We start from the raw sequence: 25143 nt of genomic DNA, 5'->3' as shown, positions 1-25143 counted from the left end.
AAAATAACTTCTTACTTTTGTCTATCAAATATGTAATATATAATATAATTCCCAATTTATTGGTTTTGGTTTGAACTCACATTTTCAGACATTTATAGTTATTTCTTCACTTTTTATATCATTGCTCATATTCTCTCCAGGATTTTAAAAATAAAAATATGCTGCAAATACTTTCTTCTTTTCTTAAGTATTGTTACAAACTTGCTTCTGAAAACCATTGTTTGTTGCTCATATGTCCAGTTGTCTGTGGCCTTCATTGCAGGTGCTGTTGCTACAAATAGCATGTGATACTCTTTGGAACTTGTTGATTCCTCATTCAGAAAGATAAGAAGAGCATAAACCACTTGTGTTAAACCTTAGGTTTTATTCATTCATTCATTCACTTTTTTAGATTTGCTTTTGTGAACACCAATATGGCTGAAGCTGCTCATAGAGGATGTAGATGATGTCAAAGGATTAAAATGATCCTATCTAATAAAAAGAAAATATGCTAATTGATTGTCACACCCTCACAAGAATGGCAGCACCCACAGCCAATAAGGAGGGCATATGTTAATTGACTGCCACACCCTCAAAAATGGCGGTGCCCACAGCCACAAGATGGCAGCGCCCAGTCCCCTCAGCCCCACTGGGGTGGCAGGTGTGTGGCACGGCTGGGCCCGCCCCCAGGCAGGTCCTGCCACTCCGCACGCCTGCCTCCTGAGTCCCCCAGTCCCCTCAGCCCCCCAGCCGCCCAGGGCCAGCCCAAGGCACAGGCAAGCCTCAGATGTCGGCTGTCCAGCCGCCCAGGGCTGCTTGAGGCTCAGGTAACCAGGGCCAGCTGAGGCTTGCGCTGCCGGCAGTGGCAGGAGCAGAGGTAGTGATGGGGGCATTGCCTTCCCTTGATCGCTGGGTCACCTCCCACCCCTGAGGGCTCCCAGACTGTGAGAGGGGGCAGGCTGGGCTGAGGGGCTCCCCCCTCCAGTGCATGAATTTTCATGCACTGGGCCTCTAGTTTATTTATAATATTGTCTTCTGGATTAATAGCAATGTTACATAGATTAAAACATATATGTCCCACAATTAAGAATAAATAATGAGCCTGGTTGGCATGGCTCAACGGTTGAATCTCAACCTATGAACCAGGAGGTCATGGTTCAATTACTGGTCATGGCACTTGCCTGGGTTGCGGGCTCGATTACCAGTGTGCGGCGTGTAGGAATCAGCCAATCAATGATTCTTTCTCATCAATGATGTTTCTATCTCTCTCTCTCCTCTTCTTTCCTCTCTGAAATCAATGAAAATATTTTAAAAAAGAGAATAAATAATGAGACAATTCTTAATCTTTCTAAAAATTTTGTGAATTAATATGTATGTGTGTGTGAAGATAGTTTGTTATGAAGAAGTCAAATGTGTGTGTGTGTGTGTGTGTGTGTGTGTGTGTGTGAAGGTAGTTTGTTATGAAGAAGTTAAATATAAGCCAAACACAAAGACATATATAGACAATGTCACATTTTTAATCTAAACTCTCATGAAGTTCAGAAAAACCAATAAACTTTTATCAACTTTGAAGTTATTTAATTTATGAATGCATGTAGTACAATAAATTTATGTGTGTCACTTTTTCCCTAAATCTGTAAAACAAACTATTGCACAGTAATACCCAATTCTTCAAAGTAAACTGAATAACAGCTTCTCGGTTAGACATGTGATTGAACCAAACTTTTTTGTTAGAATTACTCTTGGTATTTTCAAATCTATCCTTCATTATACCACAATATTTAAGGAAAACTAATCTATTTTACTTCAGGTTTATCGGCAAAGATACTTTCAGCTTAAACACTCAATAGGCTTACATACTAAGTAGACACCTATCTCACTTAAAAAGATTTTTACATATAGGGTGATTATAGAATGGCAGCTAGGTTCCGAGTCTATTTCATTGTGATGTTATTGGAATGGCTAGCTTCTGTGTTTCAGCCTTTTCTTCAGGCCAGTTCTTTATATTCACAGTTTGGCTGCTGTGGTTCAAGGCAATATATGCATATTTCCACTCATGTCTCATTGGCCTGAATTACAATATAAGCCCAGCCCAGTCAAATCATTCAATGGAGGGGAATGAGATTTTCCTGATAGGCTTTGTAAAACAGGATTGGATTACCACCTCAATATAGAGTTTAATTCTCTGAATATAAGTCTCCATGATGAAGAGCAGGCTCCTACAAGGAATCTGTGTTCTCCCAAAAGGAGCATCAGGAGAAAATGGATGCACAGTTGATAACCAAGAATATTAGCCAAGAGAGGACCCTTTATTAGTTATTATTTATTAGCTGGAATAACTAAAGTACTGTAATTATTATTACTCTGTAGTACTTTATAGCATACTAGTGGCCCGGTGCATGAAATTTGTGCACGGGGGCGGGGGCGGCTGTCCCTCAGCCCAGCCTGAACCCTCTCCAATCTGGGACATCCCTCTCACATCAGGACCGCTGGCTCCTAACCACTCACCTGCCTGCCTGCCTGCCTGCCTGATCGCCCCTAACCACTCTGCCTGCCGGCCTGCTCGCCCCCAACTGTTCCCCACCAGCTTTCTCATCCCCCAACTTCTCCCCCTTGCTGGCCTGATCGCCCCCAACTGCCCTCCACTGGCCTGCTCACTCCCAACTGCCTCCCCACTGGCCTGATTGCCCCCCTGCCAGCCTGCTCTCTCCCAACTACCCCCCCACCAGCCTGATCGCCCCCAACTGCCCCCCCATCAGCTTTCTCATCCCCCAACTTCTCCCCCTTGCTGGCCTGATCACCCCCAACTGTCCCTGCCACCCCACTGGCCTGCTCACCCCCAACTGCCTCCTCACTGGCCTGATCGCCCCCAACTGTCCCCCCTGCCAGCATGCTCTCCCCCAACTGCCCCTTCGCCAGCCTGATCACCCCCAATTGCCCCCCACTGCTGGCCTGCTGGCCCCCAATTGCCCCCTCTGATGGCCTGTTCACCCCCAACTGCTCCCCACTGCCTACCTGCTTTCCCCCAATTGCTCCCCCTGCCTGCCTTCTCGCCCCCAACTGCCCCCCCCTGCCAGCCTGCTTGCCCCCAACTTCCACCCCCACTGCCAGCCTTATCACCCCCAACTGCCCTCCCCTCCTGGCCTGATCTCCCTTAACTGCCTCTGCTTCAGCCCCACTGCCATGGCTTTGTCTGGAAGGATGTCCGGAAGGTCTCCTGGAAAGTCTCCTGGTCTAATAAGTATATTACCCCTTTATTAGTATAGACTAGGACTTATGTAAAAAGTGCACAAAGAATAGTTGGAGCACATTCTCTTGGTACTATATCACTTGGATTCATCATATACAACATGCACACACACACACACACACACTCTGGCACATATACAAATACATCTATCTCTGTACTATATGTACATTTCATGTGCTTTAGAAATAGTAGCAAGAATTCAGGGGTAAGAAGGACCTCATAACTTTAGTTGGGAACTTTGTTTGCTTAAAACATCTTTACTCATAAACCAAGGTACTTTTATTTTTTTAATTTATTATTATTTTTAATTTTCCCCCATCAATATTTATTCCTCTATGCTCTCTTCTACCTCCACTCCCCTTTCACTTCCCCTGCAATGACACTGTTGTTCATGTTCATGAGTTCTCTCTCTCTCTTTTTTTCTTTATTGCTCAATCCCTCCACCCCCCTCCTTACCACCAGCACCAGCACCAGATTTGTCTGCCTGCTCTTTATTAGAGCCTGTTTCTATTTTGCTTGGTAGTTCAGTTTGTTCATTAAATTCCACATGTGAGTGAAATCATATGATACTTGTCTTTCTCTGACTGGCTTATTTCACTTAGCATAATACTCTGCAGGTCCATCCATGATGTTGTAAAGGGTAAAATTTTCTTCCTTTTTACAGCAGAGTAGTATTTTATTGTGTAAATGTACCACAGATTTTTTATCCACTCATCTGATGGACACTTGTGCTGCTTCCATATCGGGGCTATTGTAAATGATGCTGCAGTGAACATAGGGGTACATATAGTCTTTCAAGTTAGTGTTTTGGGTTTCTTCAGATAAATTCTCAGAAGTGGAATCACTGTGTCATAAGGCAGTTCAATTTTTTAATTTTTTGAGGTAACTCCATACTGCTTCCCACAGTGGCTGCACCAATCTGCATTCCTGCCATGTATGAGAGTTCCCTTTTCCCCACATCCTTGCCAACACTTGTTTGTTAATGTATTGATGATAGCCATTCTGACAGGTGTGAGGTGATATCTCATTGTGGTATTAATTTGCATTTCTCTGATTAATGACGTTGAGCATGTTTTCATAAGTCTATTGGCCATTTGTGTGTCCTCTTTAGAGAAGTGTCTATTCAGGTCTTTTGCCCATTTTTTATTTGGATTGGTTTTGGGAGTGTGTGTTGAGTTTTATAAGTTCTTTATAAATTTTAGGTATTAACTCCTTATCAAATATATCATTGGGAAATATGTTCTCCCATTCAGTGGGTTGTCTTTTCATTTTGTTAATGTAAATCAAAGTACTTTTAAAGAGAAGAGTTAAGATGAATGGTGATCATATACCATCTCTAAAATGATCTTTATCCTCACATATGTGTTGACTATTTTGTTTCATTATATTTTAGATAAGAAGAGAAAGGAACCTAGTGTAAGCATCCTCTTAAACTTTTTCTATGATAAATACTGATATATTAATTAAGTGACTATAGCATCATATGACAATCCTAAATCAACTTCTAAAACAATTTAACTTAATTAAATGTAAGATAATCACTATCTACTATATGAAATAAATTAACTCTCCTATGCCTAAGTAGATTATAAATATGAATAAAATTACACCTCTGCCCTCTATCAGTTTAAACTCTAGTGAATAATGCAAATATGCAAATAAGTATACCACAAGGTAGAATAATATTACTATCTTAAGAGAGATAGGAACAAAGTAGTGTAGCAGTTAAAAGTTTAGAGAATTACATTAGATAGATGAGTTCATGGAGTGCATTATGGCAGTGTTATTTAAAACTAATTTTGAAGAGTAGATGGAGGGAAAGAATATAAAATTTTGTAGGACTTCATACAGTATTCTATGTACAGTAAGAGTTATGAGGGGAAAATATTCATGATCAGAAATGTATGTTAGCATCTTTTGGAAATGGTCATATTGTTTATCTGTTGCCTAAGACAAATAGGAATCTTCAATTTACAAATTGGTTATGGGTTAATGGAAATATATATATATATATTTTAAGATACATTTTGAATTACATATCCCCATTTCAAAAATCCTATTGAGATTAAACTATTTCAACCTTTAATTGAGAATAACAAATTGGAAAAGTCTGAATCACTTTAAATGTTCCAAAGTTAGATCATACTGAGATAATTATTTGAAACTAAGTAACCTTTCAAGCTTTAGAGGAAAAAAATGTATTTTGTAGATGTTAACTACTACTTAGTGTGAGATAGTCTTAACAGATTTTATGGATTTGTAATAGAAATTGAATTTTTTTCTATTATTATATTAGTTGGAATATTTTAGACTGTAAGTAAGGAAAAATCCAGTGTCCATTGGTAAGCTAATAAGGAAATTTTATGATGGCATATCACAAAGAAGTCTAAGTAAGGCAGCTCCTGGCTTGGTTGATTCATTGGCTCTTTGATGTAATCAAGGGCGAATCTACCTAATCTCCAAGCACCCTGATGGCCCATTGATGACTGGCACCTCTAGGCATCACATTGTCAAGAGAACATATTGAGGCATTTTATTGCTTTGTTAAGACTGAGGAAATGCTTTCTTAGATGTCCCCAGAAAACTCTCCCTATATGCATTGTCACAAAATGCTTGTGTTCAAACCAGGATTTGGTAATGGGAACAGTCCTATCATGATTCACTTATGATTCACTCCCAAGTGTTAGGCCTGGGCTCTCACGAAGAGGTTAGGTATAAATTAAAATCGGGATTCTGTTAAGAAGAAAGATGGTGTGGCTCTTGGGTAGGTAACCAACAGTTCTGCAATTACAGCCTTATTTTGTTATCTTCTTAAAATTTATTACAAATTTTGTGTAATGTAGTGTTAAATGTAAATTTTTATTTTAAAGAATGAGCATTATGTATATAAACAATATTTAATCATTCATCCCAGAAAAAAAGAAAATAATGCTTCACATAGGCAGTTATAGCAAAGTGCTTGAGCAATCCTTAAAAGTCATTACTTTGCACCTCAGTCTCCTTATTTATAAAATGGGCATGAAAATAAAATGGGAATTAAGAAATACTACCAACTTTTAGAGAGGTAGTAGGATTAAATGTGATTTTATAATGTGATGAGCTTAGAAGTGTCATGTCCTCAATAAGTGTTATTTTTATTATTATGTAGTCATTGGATAGCCTTAAACAAGTGAGAATGTTTTTCCTAGTTGAGAATAATGTAACCTATAAACACCAAGGAAGTGCTTGGCCTTTCTGTTCTTGGGCATAGAGAATGATCACTTTCAAACCCTTTCTTTGATTTCTATTAAAAGATTTTGATGTCAATTTGTCTGTCCCCCTTCCCTTCCAATACAAATAGCATGATTATCCCTTTTAAACAGTTGTGATGATGCCTAGTTGGAAAAAACTGTGGTTGAATGAATATAGAAATGGAAAAGAGTTCATGTACAGAGAGGAAAAGAAAAAAACACATAAAAATAACTATCTTCTTATTAAAATTCAAGAACTTGTCTTGTAACCAGGCCAATGGCAGACAGGCATTGAAATGTGCAAAAAAAGAAAAATATGGAAGGTATGGAAAATGAGCTATAGATTTATAAGTGGATTTAAAAATAGCATTTAGTACCTCATTAAAGTTTGATAGCTTCATCTATTGGAACAGTGAGCAATCTCTCTGAGTAGCTGATATATTTGCAGAGACCTGAGTATTAGAAAAAAAACTCATCTATATAATAAAAGCCTAAGCGACCCTTAAGGTGGAAGGACCAGAATGACTGGTCTCTATGATGCGCACTGACCACCAAGGGGCAGACGCTCAACGCAGGAGCTGCTCCCTGGTGGTCAGTGTGCTTGCATAGGGGAAGTGCTGCTCAGCCAGAAGCTGTGCTCACGGCTGGCAAGTGCAGCAAAGGTGGCAGGAACCTCTCCCGCCTCCACAGCAGCACTAAGGAGCAGCGAGCCAAGCGGTAAGGAGCCTGCTGCTAAGGAGCAGTGAGCTGAGCGGTAAGGAGTGAGCAGGAGGGTGGTAAGGAGCAAGGGACCCCAGATTGTGAGAGGGATGTGCCGGACTGCAAAAGGGAGCAGTCTGGGCTGGGGGACGACCCTCTCTCCCCCAGTGCACAAATTTTGTGCACCGTGCCTCTAGTTTACATTTAAAGGGGAGAACATTCCCAACAGAGGAAACGGCAAATGCAAAGCTGAGTTTGTGGACCATGTCACCCTCTTTCCCTGTTATACAGCAAGTACACCTATCATGTTAATCAGTCCCTTTCTTGACTTGTACAGCTACTCAAAGAACTCACTCAAAACATTTATATGCTTCAAATACTGGTTAAATGCCGAGTGAATACACAATGAGTGTCTTTAGCCGACATTAAGATTTCATCTTTTGTGGAGCTGGATGAGCTCAGTAAGTTAACCTGGGGCACTTATCATTGAGCAATGTGCTAACTGATGACTTACCTGGCTAACAGTGATGTCTTCATCCATTCAAATAGCAAATGCAATGGCTGCTTTCTAATTATCAGGGACACTCCCTTCATGTTTTTCACTGAATTGAAATGAAAGAAAAAATCACCTGGAGAGAGAAACCACTTGGATTTTCAATCCCAACTTCAGTGCAGGAATCTACCTCAGGCAAACAAGTAGTTAATGAAGAAGAGCCCACAATCTGTCCAACGTAAAATAGCATCAGTTTTCTAATTCAAAAAACACCTCTTTGAATAATATTTCAAAATTATAATGTTTCTGTTAGTAACAAAAATACTATGGTAGTAAACACAGATAAATTTCTGAAATTGCAAACAACTTTCTCCCAGTCTTGAACTAGTGCTTTCTATCATTTGATTTGACAGGATACTACATATACAAATTGGAAATAAAGCAAATGAAAAATAAATTATAGCAGTTTATCATTTCTTCTGTTGGTGTTTATACTGTGCATATAAAATTTTATATAGCTCAAATTCATAGTCAATTTCAATTCATGGTTTTAGATTGATCAAATATATTTTATGAAATGTTCATTATATAACATACTCTCCAAATTTTCTCACAGCATTTATTATGTACTCATGCAACATACAAAAGAAATAAAAACAAGTGCTGTTAATTTACATCTACAGAACAGAATAACAATATACAAAACAATAGACTAGTATACATATATACATACATACATACATATACATGTCATACCTTTTAAAATATTAACAAAACCCATCTGTTTATAAGTTCTATACCAAAATTCAAAATTAGCAGTAAGAGAGATCACACTCAGGTTTGATTATTTGTTTCTAGATTCACAAAACTCAAAAATGTCTTCCATGGCCATGATTTATTACAATGAAAGGGTGCAAAACAAAATCGGGAAGAAACAAGCACATCAGGCAAAGTACAGAAGAAACTAATTTCAGACTTCCAAGAGTCTTCTCCCAACGGAATCACAAAAGATGAGATTAATTCCTTCAGCAGTTGGTTTTGACATGTGTGAAGTGTTGCCTAACAAGGAAACTCAATTAAGACTCAGTGCTTAAGGTTTCTGTTGTGTTACTGGTTACATAGGTATTCCTGTCTGGCATATACCAAAACTCCAGACTCCCAGAAGGAAAGCATATATTCAATATAAACTACATCGTTTATTTATTTATTTTTTAAAAGTACATTGTTTATTGTTTGTAAAACAGTTTAGACACAGTGAGCCACTCTTATCAGCTAGGGAATGATGGGTATACTAAACTCCAAGCTTGCAGATGCCAATCAAAGCCAAATTTGCAATCAGGCCTTATTTATTTATTTATTTATTTATTTATTTATTTATTTATTTATTTTTAATGATTTCAGAGCAGAAGGGGGAGAGAGAGAGAGAGAGAGAGAAACATCAATGATGAGAGAGAATCATTTATCAGTTGCCTCCTGCATGCCCCCCACTGGGGATGGAGCCCGTAAACCAGACATGTGCCCTGACCAGGAATTGAACTGTTATCTCTTGGTTCATAGGTCAATGCACAACCATTGAGCCACACCAATCAGGCAGAAGTTAGGCCTTTTGAAGGATAGTATCTTAGTCCTGCTGTTGTTGACTCTTTTCTGCACAGTAGTTAATAGCACAGTTTTATAATCAGGTGTCTTTGGGCTCATATCCACATTCTACTATTGATTCCGATGTGATCTTGAACAAGTTATCTAAGCACTTTGCACACCTCAGTTTTATCAACTGTTATGTAACTTTAATTAGTCAATTATATCATCAAATTGCCAGAAAAATCATCTAATAATTCACAATTATTAGCACACTAACTGCAAAGAGTAGTAACTCAATAAATGTTGATGAATATTTGGCATGATGAATAATAGTATATATGGCAGCTACTTTCACAAAGCTTAGAATAGAATGTATGAACAAGATTCAAACAAATTAAATGCAGAGTAAATAATTTGTGTGTGTGTGTGTGTGTGTGTGTGTGTGTTTGTGTGTGACTGTTACCAATTCTAAGTGTAACAGGAGTTCTAAGAGTGGGCAAACTCTGTAATTTATAAGAACCCACAGAAGCTTCCTTACCATAATAAGTATCCTTTTGGTAAATATTAAGGAGCCACACCAAGAAAAACAGAAGTAGCTGACAGAAATAGCTTTCAGAAGACAAGGAAGTAGCGGAAATACAGGTGACAGTACTGAGATCCTTACACTGCTCTCTGGGGAAACTCTCCTATACACCTTCATAGTTAACATGCATGTGGCCACTAACTTGACACTAAAAATTCTTCGATTGGAAAGCAGGATCAGAAGAAATTAGTGGGTACATAGTCTGATTTAGATACAGTCTGATACTTTTGTGATTTTTTTTTTTGGAAATAAGACATTATTATTCTTGCATGTCATTTTTTATAACTGCTTGATGAGCAAATAGAACAAAGATTTTTGATGAACAATAACTGCTGTACTTAGATATGGACTCATATATAACTATCAGTAGGTACAGAGTTTTCTTTTTTGACATAACTAATAATTAAACATCATGATTACTTGAAAACACATGCTGAGTACAAACTTCCAGAATGATTGAATTAAATAAATGAATGAATGTGCTCAGAATTTAATTAGGCCTATGATTCATCAAAAGGGGACACCTGGGAAGCTAACACATGCTTAATAAAAATCACATGTGATGAGAATCCGTTTTTGTTTTTAATTTTATATATTTTTTAAATATATTTTATTGATTTTTTACAGAGAGGAAGGGAGAGGGATAGAGAGTTAGAAACATCGATCAGCTGCCTCCTGCACACTCCCCACCGGGTATGTGCCCGCAACCAAGGTACATGCCCTTGACCGGAATGGAACCTGGGACCTTTGAGTCCTGAGGCCGACGCTCTATCCACTGAGCCAAACCAGTTAGGGCTAATTTTATATTTCTTGTTAGTAACAATAAACTAAGCTGCTTGTAGGATAGAGAGAGATAATGGATGGTGTCCATTATCTCTCTCTATCCTACAAGCATCTAATGTTAAGATGCCTCCTCAAGCTAATATTAAGCATTAAAAATTCTTTACAGCCCTAACCAGTTTGGCTCAGTGGATAGAGCATCGGCCTGTGGAGTGAAGGGTCCCAAAAAGCTTTGATGTAGTTATCCCAATATTTAGATATAATTATTTCACATACATTGCAAATTTAGTTGTAATTCACAGCCTATGTTCCAATTTAAGTCCACACATTTTGGGCAAACACAATTATAAAATGTAGTAAATCAGTTAATTCATTTTTTTTAATTATCTAGGCACCACGTAGAAAATGGTATACTGAGAAGAGATCATTGTTATTAATCCAAGTAATTGGTCAGTGCCTTTGAATTTATTCTGATTGTCTAATCAAAGCACCCACCACAGTTCTTAAAACAACTTCTTGATTATTTCTTTCTCTGGACTGTAATGTATTGAGGATTAACTCATCCTTGGCATGTGAAAACTGGCTCAAAAAATACTGTATTAAACTAATTTGAGTTAAGTTGAATTAAATTGAGTTAGTTAAATTATTTTAAGAAAAGTAGTGTCCCTAGTTTCAGGTGGAATATAATTTTAAGTTAAAAATGGAATGTCAAATCAAATCACTTACACATTGACAAGTTTTATAAACGAGTATGGATTTGCATTGACTCTAAGCCTCAATTGTTAAATTGTATATTATTTTTAATATTTATTTATTGATTTTAGAGAGATTTGTTGTTCCACCCGTTCATGCATTCATTGGTTGATGTCCATATGTGCCATGCTAGAGATCAAACCCACAACCTTGGTATATCTGGCAAGGGCAGTTGTACCATTGTTTTATAAAACACCATTAAAGAAAAAAATGATGTGCATAAAAATAAGATGCAGCACTTTATTAATATTTATAACTTTAATTTTATAATTACCAAGAGAGCTTTTAAAGACATACTTAAATTAATTTAATCATTTTAATCACTCTTGAATATTTTATGCATACACACACAAATAGGGCATATTTGCCAGAAAATGTACATTTAAAAAATTGAGCAAGGCATTTTAAAACCTTCTTTCCAGGCAGTATTTGGCTCTTCTAAATTAGTTTTTTAGTCCAACTCCTTGATGTTCATGTTTAACATAAGAGATTGTTCTCCTTGTCCATGTGGGAGCATATTTTCACGGAGAAATCCACCATTTTTTTCTGGTAATTCCATATATACTACTGCATCCATTTTGCAAGTTTGGACTGTTTCTTTCTTGGCCTTACCAGAATGTGTCAACAGAAATTTTTTCAGAAAACAATGAAGATTTCATATTCCATTTTAAATGGTCCTTAAGTATGAGTTAATGTGAGTTACCAATATTCCTATTGTCCAACCAAGCCACAGCAATAACATACAGTTCAAGCATTCGTGGGCCATGATAGCTACATTACTACCCATGACTGCACCCTGATAACCAGGAATTGTTCAGAGATCATCAAGTGTAAGATATCCTTATTTCTAATACAATAAGATATGGAAACAATCAGTGTCTTAGAATCAAAGAAACACAATATTAAATAAAAAGCATAATGGGCTCTAATTTAAAAATTGAACTCTAATTAAGAGATCGTGTGTGTGTGCATGCACAGTATTCTAAAAAAACAAAATTCTAACACAAATCATTTATATAATGGCTAGATTTTTGTTACATAAATTTTCCTGCATTTACTAAGATAGTTAGATAATTTAGCTATATTTTGTCAAAAAACTTTTTCATCAAAAGTTGAATGACTGTGATCATAAACTATATATTAAGTAGTTCTAATGTATTATTTTATGTGCTTTTACATGTATGATTAAATATAATCAGTCAAACTGATTGGAAAGTATTGAAGTCTTCATTATGTGCTCTGTGTGTTTTTCTTTGATCATTAAAATGTGCAATCTCAGCTTTCAAAATTAACAATGTTAAAAATAAACGACCCAGCAACCGAATATTTCTTCATCTCATCTCTACTCAGGTCCCATAAGCAGTATTTTGGTGAATAAATATGGCAGCCGGCCAGTGGTGATGCTAGGAGGTTTGCTGTGCTGTGTGGGATTGGTCGCAGCCTCTTTTAGCACCAGCGTAATAGAGCTCTACCTCACTGTGGGATTCATTGGAGGTAAGTTTTGTTTTCAGCTTATTATCTTAAAGCTCATGTTGTTCACAAAGCATAAAATACATGAACAATAGAACATTTTTATTGTTTTCTTTGAATTTTATATCAGGTTCGATCTTGAATTATTTTCATCTAGTACATTGAAATACTAGCTATGGAATATCCAATCAAAATTATTTTAGGTAATGAGAAAAAAACGATTTATCAGATACATAATGCTCTATGATATAAATGTCAGAACAAAACAGCATTGGCCTGTTTTTATCATTTTACCCTTTACTCTTCAGCCAGCTAAGATGGCAGACAGAAGCTTTCTGGCATATAAATAGCTTCATTTTAAAAAATGTATTTTTCATTACTTATTAGTATTTACAATATCTGATGTTTCACATAATAGGTTAAAAACAGTGACAAAGAGTTATTTTCTGGATGCACTGACTTAGCTTTAACAATAGAATTATTGTATTCTGTTTATGGTGGAGCTCTGTATTGGTGCCTCTTTGTTCCCTTCCTAAAAAGATTCTGGTTTAAAGCTCTACAAGGCACATCGGCTACTAAACACAAATATTAGATTGTATTAGTTTCCATACAAATAATTGCAAACCTTACTTTTGCCCCACCCTGTTTATTATTCTAACTTCAATTCCATTCCTTTGGGTCTTGGAGGCTTTGATGCTGCAAGTCAACCATTAAGTACACCTATAAGAAATAGGTGAGCTATAAGAAATAATAAATTTTCAAAGGTGATATTTAGCACTGCCAAGAAGTTCCCTAGACAGCAGGGACTTGTGACTTATATAAACAATAACCTTTACTCCCTGAAATAAGACTATGTTTCAAGCCTCAAAATTATTTGCTTTTTAGTTAACACACACATGCATCTATATTCATGAAATGTGGAATGTGAGGATGGAGAGCATGAAACTAAAGACATGAATTTATTATTCTTTTTTATTATTTGCATGGCTTTGAAGAAATATCTCTGGGGAGACCTAAGATTGTTTATAAGTGACAAAAATTTTAGTGTGTTCAACTGAAAAGAAACCTTTCATGTTTTAAATGCAGTCTTTCCCACAAGGAAACAAATCTATCATAAATATACACGCACACACACACACTAGAGGCTCGGTGCCCTCTCCCAGTCCAGGAGCCCTTGGGGGATATCGACTGACGGCTTAGGCCCGCTCCCTGTCTTGGCCACCGCTGCTGTGCTCGCCAGCCATGAGCCCGGCTTCTGGCTGAGCAGTGCAACCCTGTGGGAGTGCACTGACCAGCAGGGGGCTGTTTCTGCATTGAGTGTCTTTTCCCTGGTGGTTAGTGCATGTAATAGCAACCAGTCATTCTGCCATTGGGCTGAAACTGGCTCTCTGACATCCCCCAAGGGGTCCCAGATTGTGAGAGGGGACAGACCAGGCTGAGGGACCCCACCTGAGCAGGATCAGGGCCTGGGAGGGACGTGGGAGGTTGGCCAACTGGGGAGGAACTGCAGGAAGGCTCCAGGGCATTTCCGGCCTGTTTTGCTCAGTCCTAATCAGCCGGACCCCAGCAGCAAGCTAACCTACTGGTTGGAGTGGCTGTTCCCTGCTGGTCAGTGCACGTCATAGTGACTGGTCGACCAGTCGACTCTCTGCCCCTGGTGGTCAGTGCACGTAATAGCGAGTAGTTGAGCGGCCTTAGCATATCATTAGCATATTACACTTTGATTGGTTGAATGGCCAACTGGACAACCAAAAACTTAGCACATTAGGATTTTATTATATAGGAGATATATATATATATATATGTTTGTATGTATGTATGTATATCTGTATATGTATATATATCTATATATTTGTCCTATCTAATAAAAGAGTGATATGCAAATTGACCATCACTCCAACACACAAGATGGCCGCCCCATGTGGTCAAAGATGGCTGCCCCATGTGGACACAAGATGGCCGCCACAAGATGGCCGGCGGGGGAGGGCAGTTGTGGGCAATCAGGCTAGCAGGGGAGGGCAGTTGGGGGCGACCAGGCCGGCAGAGAAGGGCAGTTGGGGAGGAACAGGCCTACAGGGGAGGGCAGTTGGGGGGGACCAGGCCTGCAGGGGAGGGCAGTTGGGGGGACCAGGCCTGCAGGGAAGGGCAGTTGGGGGGGACCAGGTTTGCAGGGGAAGGCAGTTAGGGACATATGGGCCAGTAGGAGAGGGCAGTTGTGGGGGACCTGGCTTGTAGGGGAGGGCAGTTGGGGGTGACCAGGCCTGCAGGGGAGGGCAGTTGGGGTGGGGGGACCAGGCCGGCAGGGGAGGGCAGTTGGGAGAGACCAGGCCTGCAGGGGAGGGCATTGGGGGTGACCAGGTTGGCAGGGGAGGGCAGTTAGGGGCCACCAGGCCTGCAGGGGAGATAAGTTGGAGGGGACCAGGCCTGCAGGGAAGGGCTCTTGGGGCGGACCAGGCCTGCAGGGGATGGCAGTTGATGACAACCAGGCTGGCAGGGGAGGGCAGTTAGGGGCAACCAGGCTAGCAAGGGAGGGCAGTTAGGGGTGACCGGGCCAGCAGGGGAGGGCAGTTTTGGAAGTCCAGGCCTGCAGGGGAGGACAGTTAGGGGCGACCAGGCCTGAAGGGAAGGGTAGTTAGGGGCAACCAGGCCTGCAGGGGAGGACAGTTGGGGGCAATCAAGCCATCAGGGGAGCAGTTGGGCGTCGATCAGGCTTGCAGGGGAGTGGTTAGGGGGTGATCAGGCTGGCAGGCAGAAGTGGTTAATGGCAGGCAGGCAGGCAGGCAGGCAGGCAAGCAGTTGGGAGCCAGCAGTCCTGGATTGTGAGAGGGAAGTCCGACTGCCTGTTTAGGCCCAATCCCACCAGGATCAGGCCTAAACAGGCAGTTGGACATCCCTCGAGGGGTCCCAGATTGGAGAGGGTGCAGGCTGGGCTGAGGGACACCCTCCCCCCGTGCACGAATTTCGTGCACCAGGCCTCTAGTGTAAATATAAAAGGAGATGAAAATCTGTGGAACTAAGTGATTGTAATTATAAGAATTAATAATTTTGTCCTAGTTTCAACCTCTGCTCTGATTTTTGAAACATCAGTAAAAGCTTTTGGTTTTATCTTTGTGCTTTAAAATGAAAGGAATATGAAACCATCATACATATCAAGTGTCCAGTTATGAGAAACTTTTTATGTGCCATTCTCTTGATGATATTGATGATTAACAAAAACCAACACCTGCTATTGCCTTTTGAGTCCTGCCTTACCCAATTGAATGTATGTTTTGAAGAGTAATTTCTTTTGTGAGTGGCATAATGTGTTTGTGTTTTTCTTCCTTCTGTTTTGTTCTTTGCAGGTTTAGGTCTAGCCTTCAACCTGCAACCCGCCTTAACAATCATTGGCAAATACTTCTATAAGAAACGACCCATGGCGAATGGTCTTGCCATGGCAGGAAGTCCTGTTTTCTTAAGTACATTAGCTCCTTTCAATCAGTTCCTTTTTAATACTTTCGGCTGGAAAGGAAGCTTCATGATTTTGGGAGGCATATTGTTGAATGCCTGTGTGGCTGGGGCTCTCATGAGACCCGTTGAATCCAAACCAACTACGAAGGCTCAAAATAAGATTTGCGAAACAGAGCTTGAGTCGCGTGTGAAAAAAAGCCACAAGAAGCAATCAGTCTGGAAAAAAATTAATAACTATTTAGATTTCTCCCTTTTCAAGCATAGGGGGTTTTTAATATACTTATCTGGAAATGTCATTATGTTTCTAGGATTTTTTGCCCCCGTTATATTCTTGGCCCCATATGCTAAAGACAAGGGAATTGATGAGTACTCTGCAGCCTTCCTGCTGTCTGTTATGGCTTTTGTTGACATGTTTGCGAGGCCTGCAGTAGGATTCATTGCGAACACCAAACTTGTTCGACCTCGAATCCAGTACTTCTTCAGTTTTGCAATTATGTTCACGGGAGTGTGTCATCTCTTGTGCCCATTGGCAGAGGACTACATAAGCCTGGTGTTTTATGCTATATTTTTTGGCCTTGGATTTGGGAGTGTTAGCAGTATCCTCTTTGAAAGTCTCATGGACCTTGTTGGTGCTCAGAGATTTTCCAGTGCTGTGGGACTCGTCACAGTTGTGGAGTGCTGTCCAGTTCTCCTTGGCCCTCCTCTTGCTGGTAAGATTTCTCATCAAGGAAAGCAAAAATCATCAAATCAATAGCTATTGACTGAGATGTTCTTTGTAATATATCACATGCTTTGTAATTAAAAACATACTAACAGCCTGAAGGACTGAGGGTGTGTTAATTTTAGGGTTTATTATGTATTTTTGAACTTCATAATTAGTTGAATTTAGATCTAAATTGGTTTCAAACGCTGGACCTATGAACTTAAGAATTTAAGTTAAACTGGTAATTAGTAGCATAATGTTTAGGTTTTTTACCCATATCAGTTGTTTTTGTGTTTTTAAAAATGTTTAATGAAAAAGTCACTTTTTAAATTTTACCACTGGTGACAGATTTCTCTTCCATCTATATTAAAATTAGTCACAAATTTAAAATAGCTCTCTCAAAAAGTCAAGAACTATTTTCTTATTGGTTATATTGATATGCAACTTGTTACATGCCTAAGGGAAGAATACTTTTATAATACCCACTGATAGGATATACTAATATATATATATATATATATATATATATATATATATATATATATAAAAGTCATTTTTATCAGACACTTATAGCTCATATTTATAAATTATAAAGACTACCTCTTAATTTTAAGATCTAAAATATTTTTTAATATGCTTACAAAAGTGTCTGTGTAAATAACCCAGTAAGGACACTAAGACGCATGTATAAGTTCATTTTGAATTTTAGACTTTGCTTAATTTTTGTTTATAACATATTAATGTTATAAATATTAAGTGCTTTTTGCGGACCAGAATTTTTCAGTAACCATTATATATTATTTTAGTTAATACTAAATTTAGGTATTCACTGAGACTCCTAGCCTGCCCCCTGGTGGTCACAGTAAATGCCGGGCTAAATGTAAAATTCTCAGTGTATTTAAATCAATTAATAAAAGGCTGCTTACATGACATTAAGGAATCATTTCAAAAGTGCGAAAATTTATCTTTAATTTGCTAACTTAAGGCACTTTGACTTTTTACCTTTTGCTTTTTCACTTGGTTAGGAATGAGCTGTGTATTTGTGTACTTGCTGCCCACTACAGCTGTCCTCTAGTAAATTGCACAGTTGTTTTGGGTGGTGTATCCCTCAGCGTGGATGTACCATGGCACCAAAACAATTTTTAAAAACCGTTAAAACCATTTTTAACAATATTTATCAGTAAAGTTATCAGCCAATTGATTTTATTTTATTAGACAAGTACAATTGGCCTATCTTTTCATACAGAAGCAATTTTACCAAATGGGTTTTAGAAGCTTGTTCATAGGCAATAAAATTCTTAGTATCAACAGAGAAAATTGTTATTTCAGTAGCCATGGTGGGATGATTGAAAAAAAAAAAAGGTCAACAGATTAGTGTGTGGGCTTTCAGGATGAAAATGTAGGAATCTGTTTTGGCTACTTCTCCTTGGGCTGAGAACTTTATTAACATTTACATCTATTTCTATACCCTTAAATGCTATTATTTAATATTGCCAAAACATTGCACCAGTGATAGCTATGGCAGCAACTGACTTGTGGCTGCTTCATGAAGCTCTCACACTCCAGCCATAATACTTTCACCTTTTTCATCCTGTTTCTGCCTCCTGCTACCCGTGACAGACACACCATGACTTTGAGGTGGGCTGCTTCTCTACAGCATTTGGCATCTCCTAGAGTGGTGTCTGGCACATTGTAGGCACTCAGTAAATACGTGTGAATGAATGTGTCTTGTTGTAGTTACTTCTCACACAGTTGCTGCTGCTCCTACTCTTGTTCGTAGAGCAGTAAAGGGTAGGGAGAGAATGATTTCTATTTTTTGTCAGCCAAGACTTTCACTGCTGTACTCACAGAGAACTGAAGTTTTAGTTCTAGAAATCATATATGGTTCCTTGATGATGATTAAAAAAACTCCCAAAACATTGAGAAAGTAGGTTGATTCGGCAGCCCACAATTATATTAACTCTGATGGGGCCATAGAACTGATGTTTATGTATTTTGAAGTGTAACAATCGTTGTATAAAAAGAATATTTGACTTAAAGTCAGAATGGGAAATTAAATTATGCAGTTTTTGTTATGCTTATGTATGTGTCATATGTCTTCAAATAAGCCTATTCCACCATTTACCTAATTAAAACAGGGAACCTTGTTCAAATAGTTAATTCCAAAAGTAATTAAATTTAATACTGTGCTACTGACTAGGTTTCAGTTAGAATGATAGAGATTCCGACTAAACAAATAGGTGTTTATCAGAATCACCTGGAATAAGCATATAAGAAACAACATGGGCGCTAGCTGGTTTGGCTCAGTGGATGGAGCGTCGGCCTACGGACTCAAGGGTCCCAGGTTCGATTCTGGTCAAGGGTATGTACCTTGTTGTGGGCACATACCCAGTAGGGGGTGTGTAGGAGGCAGCTGATCAATGTTTCTCTCTCATCGATGTTTCTAACTCTCTATCCCTCTTTCTTCCTCTCTGTAAAAAATCGATAAAATATATTTTTTTAAAAAGAGACAACATGGGTTTGTGTACACTCAGTTTTGCTGGTAATAATTATCATTAAGAATCGGGTGCCTGCAAAAAAAAAAAAAAAAAAAAAAAAAGCAAGAGGCAAATCTATGCACTGAAATATTTTTAAGTCAATAAAGCCTTCAGATTATATGGCACCAAGCTAGTTTTTTCATGTTTTTAATAATCAAAAGGGAAAAAAAAACAACACATTTTCTTTCTTTAAAAAAAACAAACATTTTTTATTGATTTTAGAGAGGAAGGGAGAGGAAGAGATAGAAACATCTATGATGAAAGACAATAATTGATCAGCCACCTCCTGCACACCCCCTCCTGGGGATCAAGCTTCGAATGGGAATCGAACCATGACCTCCTGGTTCATATGGTTGATGCTCAACCACTGAGCCACACCAGCCGGGCAACATTTTTCTCATTAGTTTGGCCTTAATAATTTAGATTTAGATAAAGTAAAAACTGTAATTAGCCACAAAAGTGACATAACTCTTAACCATGAGATTTGGTGAAGCCATTTAAAGAACAGTTAGGAATATGAGATTCAGACAGTTCTTGATTAGACCCAGAGTCTGCCCTTCCCTGGCTGTGTAACCATGCTCAGATTACTTCATAGTGCTCTTGTGGGAGGCAATGAGATATTGCAAATAACAGTGTTTAGCCTAGTGCTGGGAATAGAGAAAGCATTTAGTAAACATCATGTCCTCTACTAACTTTATATAAAAGCCTTTGGGTCTTTCCTAAAGAATGTAATGTTTCCCTCTTTTTTGAAAAGATAGGAAGTATGGAAAGGAGTGAAGCAATCTCAATGTGTCTGCTGTAAATAGATAGATAAATATATCTATTTCTGCATAGATATTAAACATGTATGTATTTATGAATATGCACCCCAAAGCATATATACCTACTTTGTCTTAATTGTACGTTTTTATTGAGGGAAATAATGTTCAATAATTTTAATATACCAGTAATATAATGCTGCATGTGCACATAACATACCTTTATTTATATATATAAGTCATAAACAAGAATAATTTTTCATTAAATATTTGATATTAAATAGGAAATAGGTATATACTGTGTCTATGGAAGAATTTATTAGAAAATTTTATTATTTATGGCTCTTTTATTATTTTATCATAAAATATGATTTTTGTTTGTTTGTTTTGTCTCTTAGGTAAATTGGTGGATGAAACTGGAGAGTATAAATATATGTATATAGCCTGCGGGGCTATTGTGTTCCTAGCAAGTGTGTGGTTGCTCATTGGTAATACTATAAATTATAGATTGCTTGCAAAAGAAAAGAAATTGGAAAAAGCAAAGGAAGAAACGTATAACAAGCCGGAGTCCCAAGAATCTGAACCCTTGAACGCATCTAAACAATGTGTTGTTGAAGTCAAAAGCACGAGACCAGGGAGTAATCCCACCGAAAGAGAAACTAACATGTAGCAAGAATCAAATCTCTGATTTCAGTGTTTATGACTTTTTTTAAATATGTTTTTGTATTGATTTCTTAGACAGAGAGGAAGGGAGAGGAGGAAAGAAATAGAAACATAGGAGAGAGAAACATTGATTGGCTGCTGCCTCCTACTGAGGATCGAGCAGGTAACCGGGAATCGAACCAGCGACCTCTTGGTGCATGGGACGACGCTCAACCACTGAGTCACACCGGCCGGGCCAGTGTTTATGACTTTCTTACGAGAACTTTTTTTTCCCTCCAAAATATTGGAAAGGATTTTAGTTTAAATAAAACTTCATAATGAATGACGGAGATGAGATTTCCCTCAATGTCAAATTTTAAATGTTTCCTTTTTAAAAGATATATTTTGAGATTATGCATATAAAGAATCCATGCAAGGGTTTTATTTTCATACATGACTCTGGTGGTGGTGATTAAAATAATTTCCAAATCTTCTAATAACTTCCAGTCTTGATTATAGAGATCTGATTTCCAAACCCCTGGTTTAAGTAATTCTATAAGAATACCCTCTCCACATTTCATTTTTTAAGATATTAAAGTGTGAAATGGAACTAAAGGCAAATGAATTTCCACTCACAGTATCTGGAGAACAAAAGACAAATAAGTTCAAAAAGAACATTATCACCATACTATTTTTTTTTTTTTTACTTAAAAAATATCCATGGAGAAAAAAGAATGTTATATTTGCATACTACTGTACATGTGGATTTTAAAGATAAGAACATGGGTGGAAATGAGGTGATCTTAATTTGAAAATACAACTAACTTTTTTAAACCACAAGATTTGATTAGCTCATGCACATGCTTTCTTTGAGGGGGCCATTAGTACCTGGTAGTAGAGAATAGCACCCTCAAATTAATTTTTAGAATTTTTACCTAATATGTAAACTAAGTTAAAAGCCTAAATTACCCCCAATGAATGGTCTATGTCCATTGATTTTAAAAGAGATTTTTTAAAGATTTTGTATTGGTTTTTAGAGAAAGAGGAAAGGAGGGAGGGAGGGAGAGAGAGAGAAAAAGAGAGAGAGAGAGAGAGATTGAGATTGCAACCAGGAATTGAAACAGCGGCTTTTCGGAGCAGGGATGATGCCCAACCCACTGAGCTACACAGGGCAGGGCTAAAAAGGATTTTTGTTAGTAATCCAGAAAGTAATAACCAGAGATATTATTTTAACCAGAACTCATCTGATCTATTTTCAGACTGAGACAGCAAGTGGAATCAACCCAAATCCTGGTGGACAGGTTTACAGATAAGCCAAGTTATAATTTTTCCCAACATGGTGGTGATCAGTAGGTTACTGTTATGAGTAATACATTTGGGAAAGCTAAGAGTGCTCGGGTGCTTATAATGAGCCTTCTAAACTCTCATTTCCCTCCCTTCCCCAAAAATGCAAAAGCAAAAACCAAAACTCACAAATAGGCTTTTTATTCAGCCGCTGAAAATGCCTCATATTATAGGGATGTCGGCACTTGAAAATTCTGCCCTCTATGGACTGGGCTTCCTGCTCCCTGTGAACATAACTGTTAGCTAAACCAGGAGACTGTTAAAACACGGCTGCTAGGCTGGAGCCTGTGTGTGACCTGGTATACGCACTTGAGAAGGGCAGGGATCGTGTACAACAATAGCAAGAAGCTTGCAATCCTGCAGCCCAGAGTAATTTCGCAGTTTCTCATTTTCATGGCCATGTGAAAACATCTGGGAACCTGCAGCACTCTTGAATACAGTGGCACATGATAGTTTTCTGTACATTCAGAACTACAGACACCATTTTGAGTTATAACGCGCTTGTAAACAAGAAAGAAATTGTGCTTTACGACTAAAGGTATAAATATTTTCGTCTACAGATCTAAAGTTTAAGTTAAGACCACGACTAATAAAAAGCATTTAGTGCTTGGTTATTGAAGTGATGTCACTCTCAAGACGTCAAAAGGAATTTGCTGGGGGTTTTGTGTGTTTTATTAATTGCGGTAGAGGCAGGTGCTATTCTTATCCCCTAAAAGATTGTACCTGTATATCAAGCTTTGGTGATAGCTTACACTAAGGATTAATTTGTAAAATGTATGCACTGTTTAAGCATGCGTCTCACATTTAGGAAGCTATATAAAATTCCGTATTTCATTTAACATTCACTTTTTGCATATAAAGAGGTACTTGTATTTTTCAAATATTAAGTAAAACAATATGTGCCAATACCATCAGTAAATTAATCAGGGAAATGTGTCAGTATATGGCTGTGGTTTTGTGTGTTTTGTTTTTTTTTAAATTTCATTTTGCCCAATCTTGAGTCTTGAATAAGCTATTTTCATATGATGAGTGCTTTTCTATGTAACTCTGACTCGTCATAAGCAATGCAACATCGTAAGTTACTCTCCAATCTTCAACATTTCCAAAAGTGTCTTGGATTCTCTGGAGACACACCTGTAAATGAATATAGATACTAGACTCAGGGGTGAGGAGAATAAACAGCAGAGTAATGATCGTGGCGTTTTAGGTCTAAGGCTATGGCCATTTTTATCACCAGCTGCTAGAGACATGCTGGTGGGTGCATTCCAGTAGTTTTCTCCACGAAAGGAGGTTTATTCACATACTGATGAATTTCTTGTCAAAAACCGATTCATATTTATTTTATTGCTCCTTGGTCATCTTCATCATGCTTTCATTTCTGGCACTGATTATATCAAATGGTTAAAAAAAAAAAAAGAAAGGGAAGGGGAATTGTGCATTCAAAGTGCACAATATGAGGTACACAGTCATGTCTGGCAGTAGCGATGCAGAAAGTTATAAATACGCACACATACCAATTCCCATACATACATACAGAACATTTAAATCAGAGTATACTGGAAAGAGTGATGTAAATTCTCATATAGGACCCAGAATCGTTCCAGGGTAAAATAAGTTTTTCTACTTGTTCATTCTTCCTGCTCTCTTGAACTTGTTAAAATATTTATTGATTTAACAGAATCTTTCAAAGACTGAAAAGAGAATATCAACTTAGAACATTCATTATCATGTTGTCACATAATGATTATATTTCCTGATCCTTTTTAGGTCCAGTCAGCACACATTTAAGAGGCAGGGAGTCAGGCTCTGGTGTACTTCATTTTGGAAGACTTGATGTTTTCCCAGTGTAACTTCACATGACGTGTAAGTTTCACTTCGTTAGTACAGAGTTCCAACCACCTTATCTACACACACACACACACACACACACACACACGCACACACACACACACACACCGTTCCCAGACACTAGGAAATAACTAACATCATTAGGTTTGATACACTTGAATGAGCACGTTAGAAATCTAGGTATTTTTTTACTCATACTTCTCTGGCTACACTTGACAACTGAGGATAAAGAAAAAAAGACTGTAAGATGAATGATGTAAGTTGATGTTATAAAATATAGAAATAGCCTTAATCATTAGTTGAAACTTGTTTTTCATCAAAAATACATTTAAAAAAAAAAAACAAAAAAAAAACAAAACCTCTCATTTGTATAAAATTTCAGGCTTAATTTTTAAAAAAATTAAAATAAATTGTGACTGTTAGGCTCAATTTAATAGGAAGAAAGGATGCAAAGTGGGAAGGGAGATAGTCTTTATGTATTATGCATTTTGCCTACCTAATACTTTTTAATATTCAAGCCAAATCATAGGTAGAGGCTATTGGCCTGATATAATAGATGAGTGAAACAAAACAAAACAAAACAAAAAACAGACAAAGAAATTCAGCAAATTACCAAAGATAAAAGGTAATATGTGACAAAATCAGAACTAAAACTCAGGTTTATCTAAAAGCAGAAAGAGCCCCTAGGATGTTCACTACCATGCTGTATCCTAATAGAAGCTGTAGAAGCTAGGTACAATATAGATGCAACAAACTGAAACTTTATGCAGGGAAACCAATTAGGTTTAACCTCAATTCATATTATGATTTATCTAGTGTTTGTTAGAGACTGCATTTGCTATAACCTGATTACATAGTTTCAAGTTGGCTGTTTTTCTAGTCAATGCACCTTATCCCAAATCATGGTAATTATTATGTAATATCTATAATTATTTTAATGTGACTTCATAAAAATAATGACATATTTGTATGATTCAAGTGTAATATATTTTCCCTGAGGTTGGATTTAGAAGAAAAGTTATTTTCTTTATGGATAAGTAATTCCC

General features: G+C 37.9%; 1 protein-coding gene across 3 annotated transcripts in view; it reads left to right on the top strand.

Moving 5' to 3' along the window:
- The window catches only part of SLC16A7 (solute carrier family 16 member 7), a 164326-nt gene extending 139899 nt beyond the window's left edge, over positions 1 to 24427 (top strand). For all 3 annotated transcript variants that reach the window (XM_080662010.1, XM_080662012.1, XM_080662011.1), the window contains 3 exons: positions 12699 to 12842; positions 16160 to 16975; positions 20662 to 24427. In XM_080662010.1, the coding sequence (XP_080518136.1) occupies positions 12699 to 12842; positions 16160 to 16975; positions 20662 to 20933 (1232 nt within the window). In that variant the 3' untranslated portion in view covers positions 20934 to 24427. The remainder of the gene's footprint in view (positions 1 to 12698; positions 12843 to 16159; positions 16976 to 20661) is intronic.
- Positions 24428 to 25143: the final 716 nt, after the last annotated feature.

The sequence above is a fragment of the Plecotus auritus genome, assembly GCF_963455305.1.
Source record: "Plecotus auritus genome assembly, chromosome: 3".
In the NCBI taxonomy this organism is placed as follows: Eukaryota; Metazoa; Chordata; class Mammalia; order Chiroptera; family Vespertilionidae; genus Plecotus; species Plecotus auritus.
Note: the sequence above shows the minus strand (reverse complement) of the source record. Positions and strands in the feature narration are given on the sequence as shown.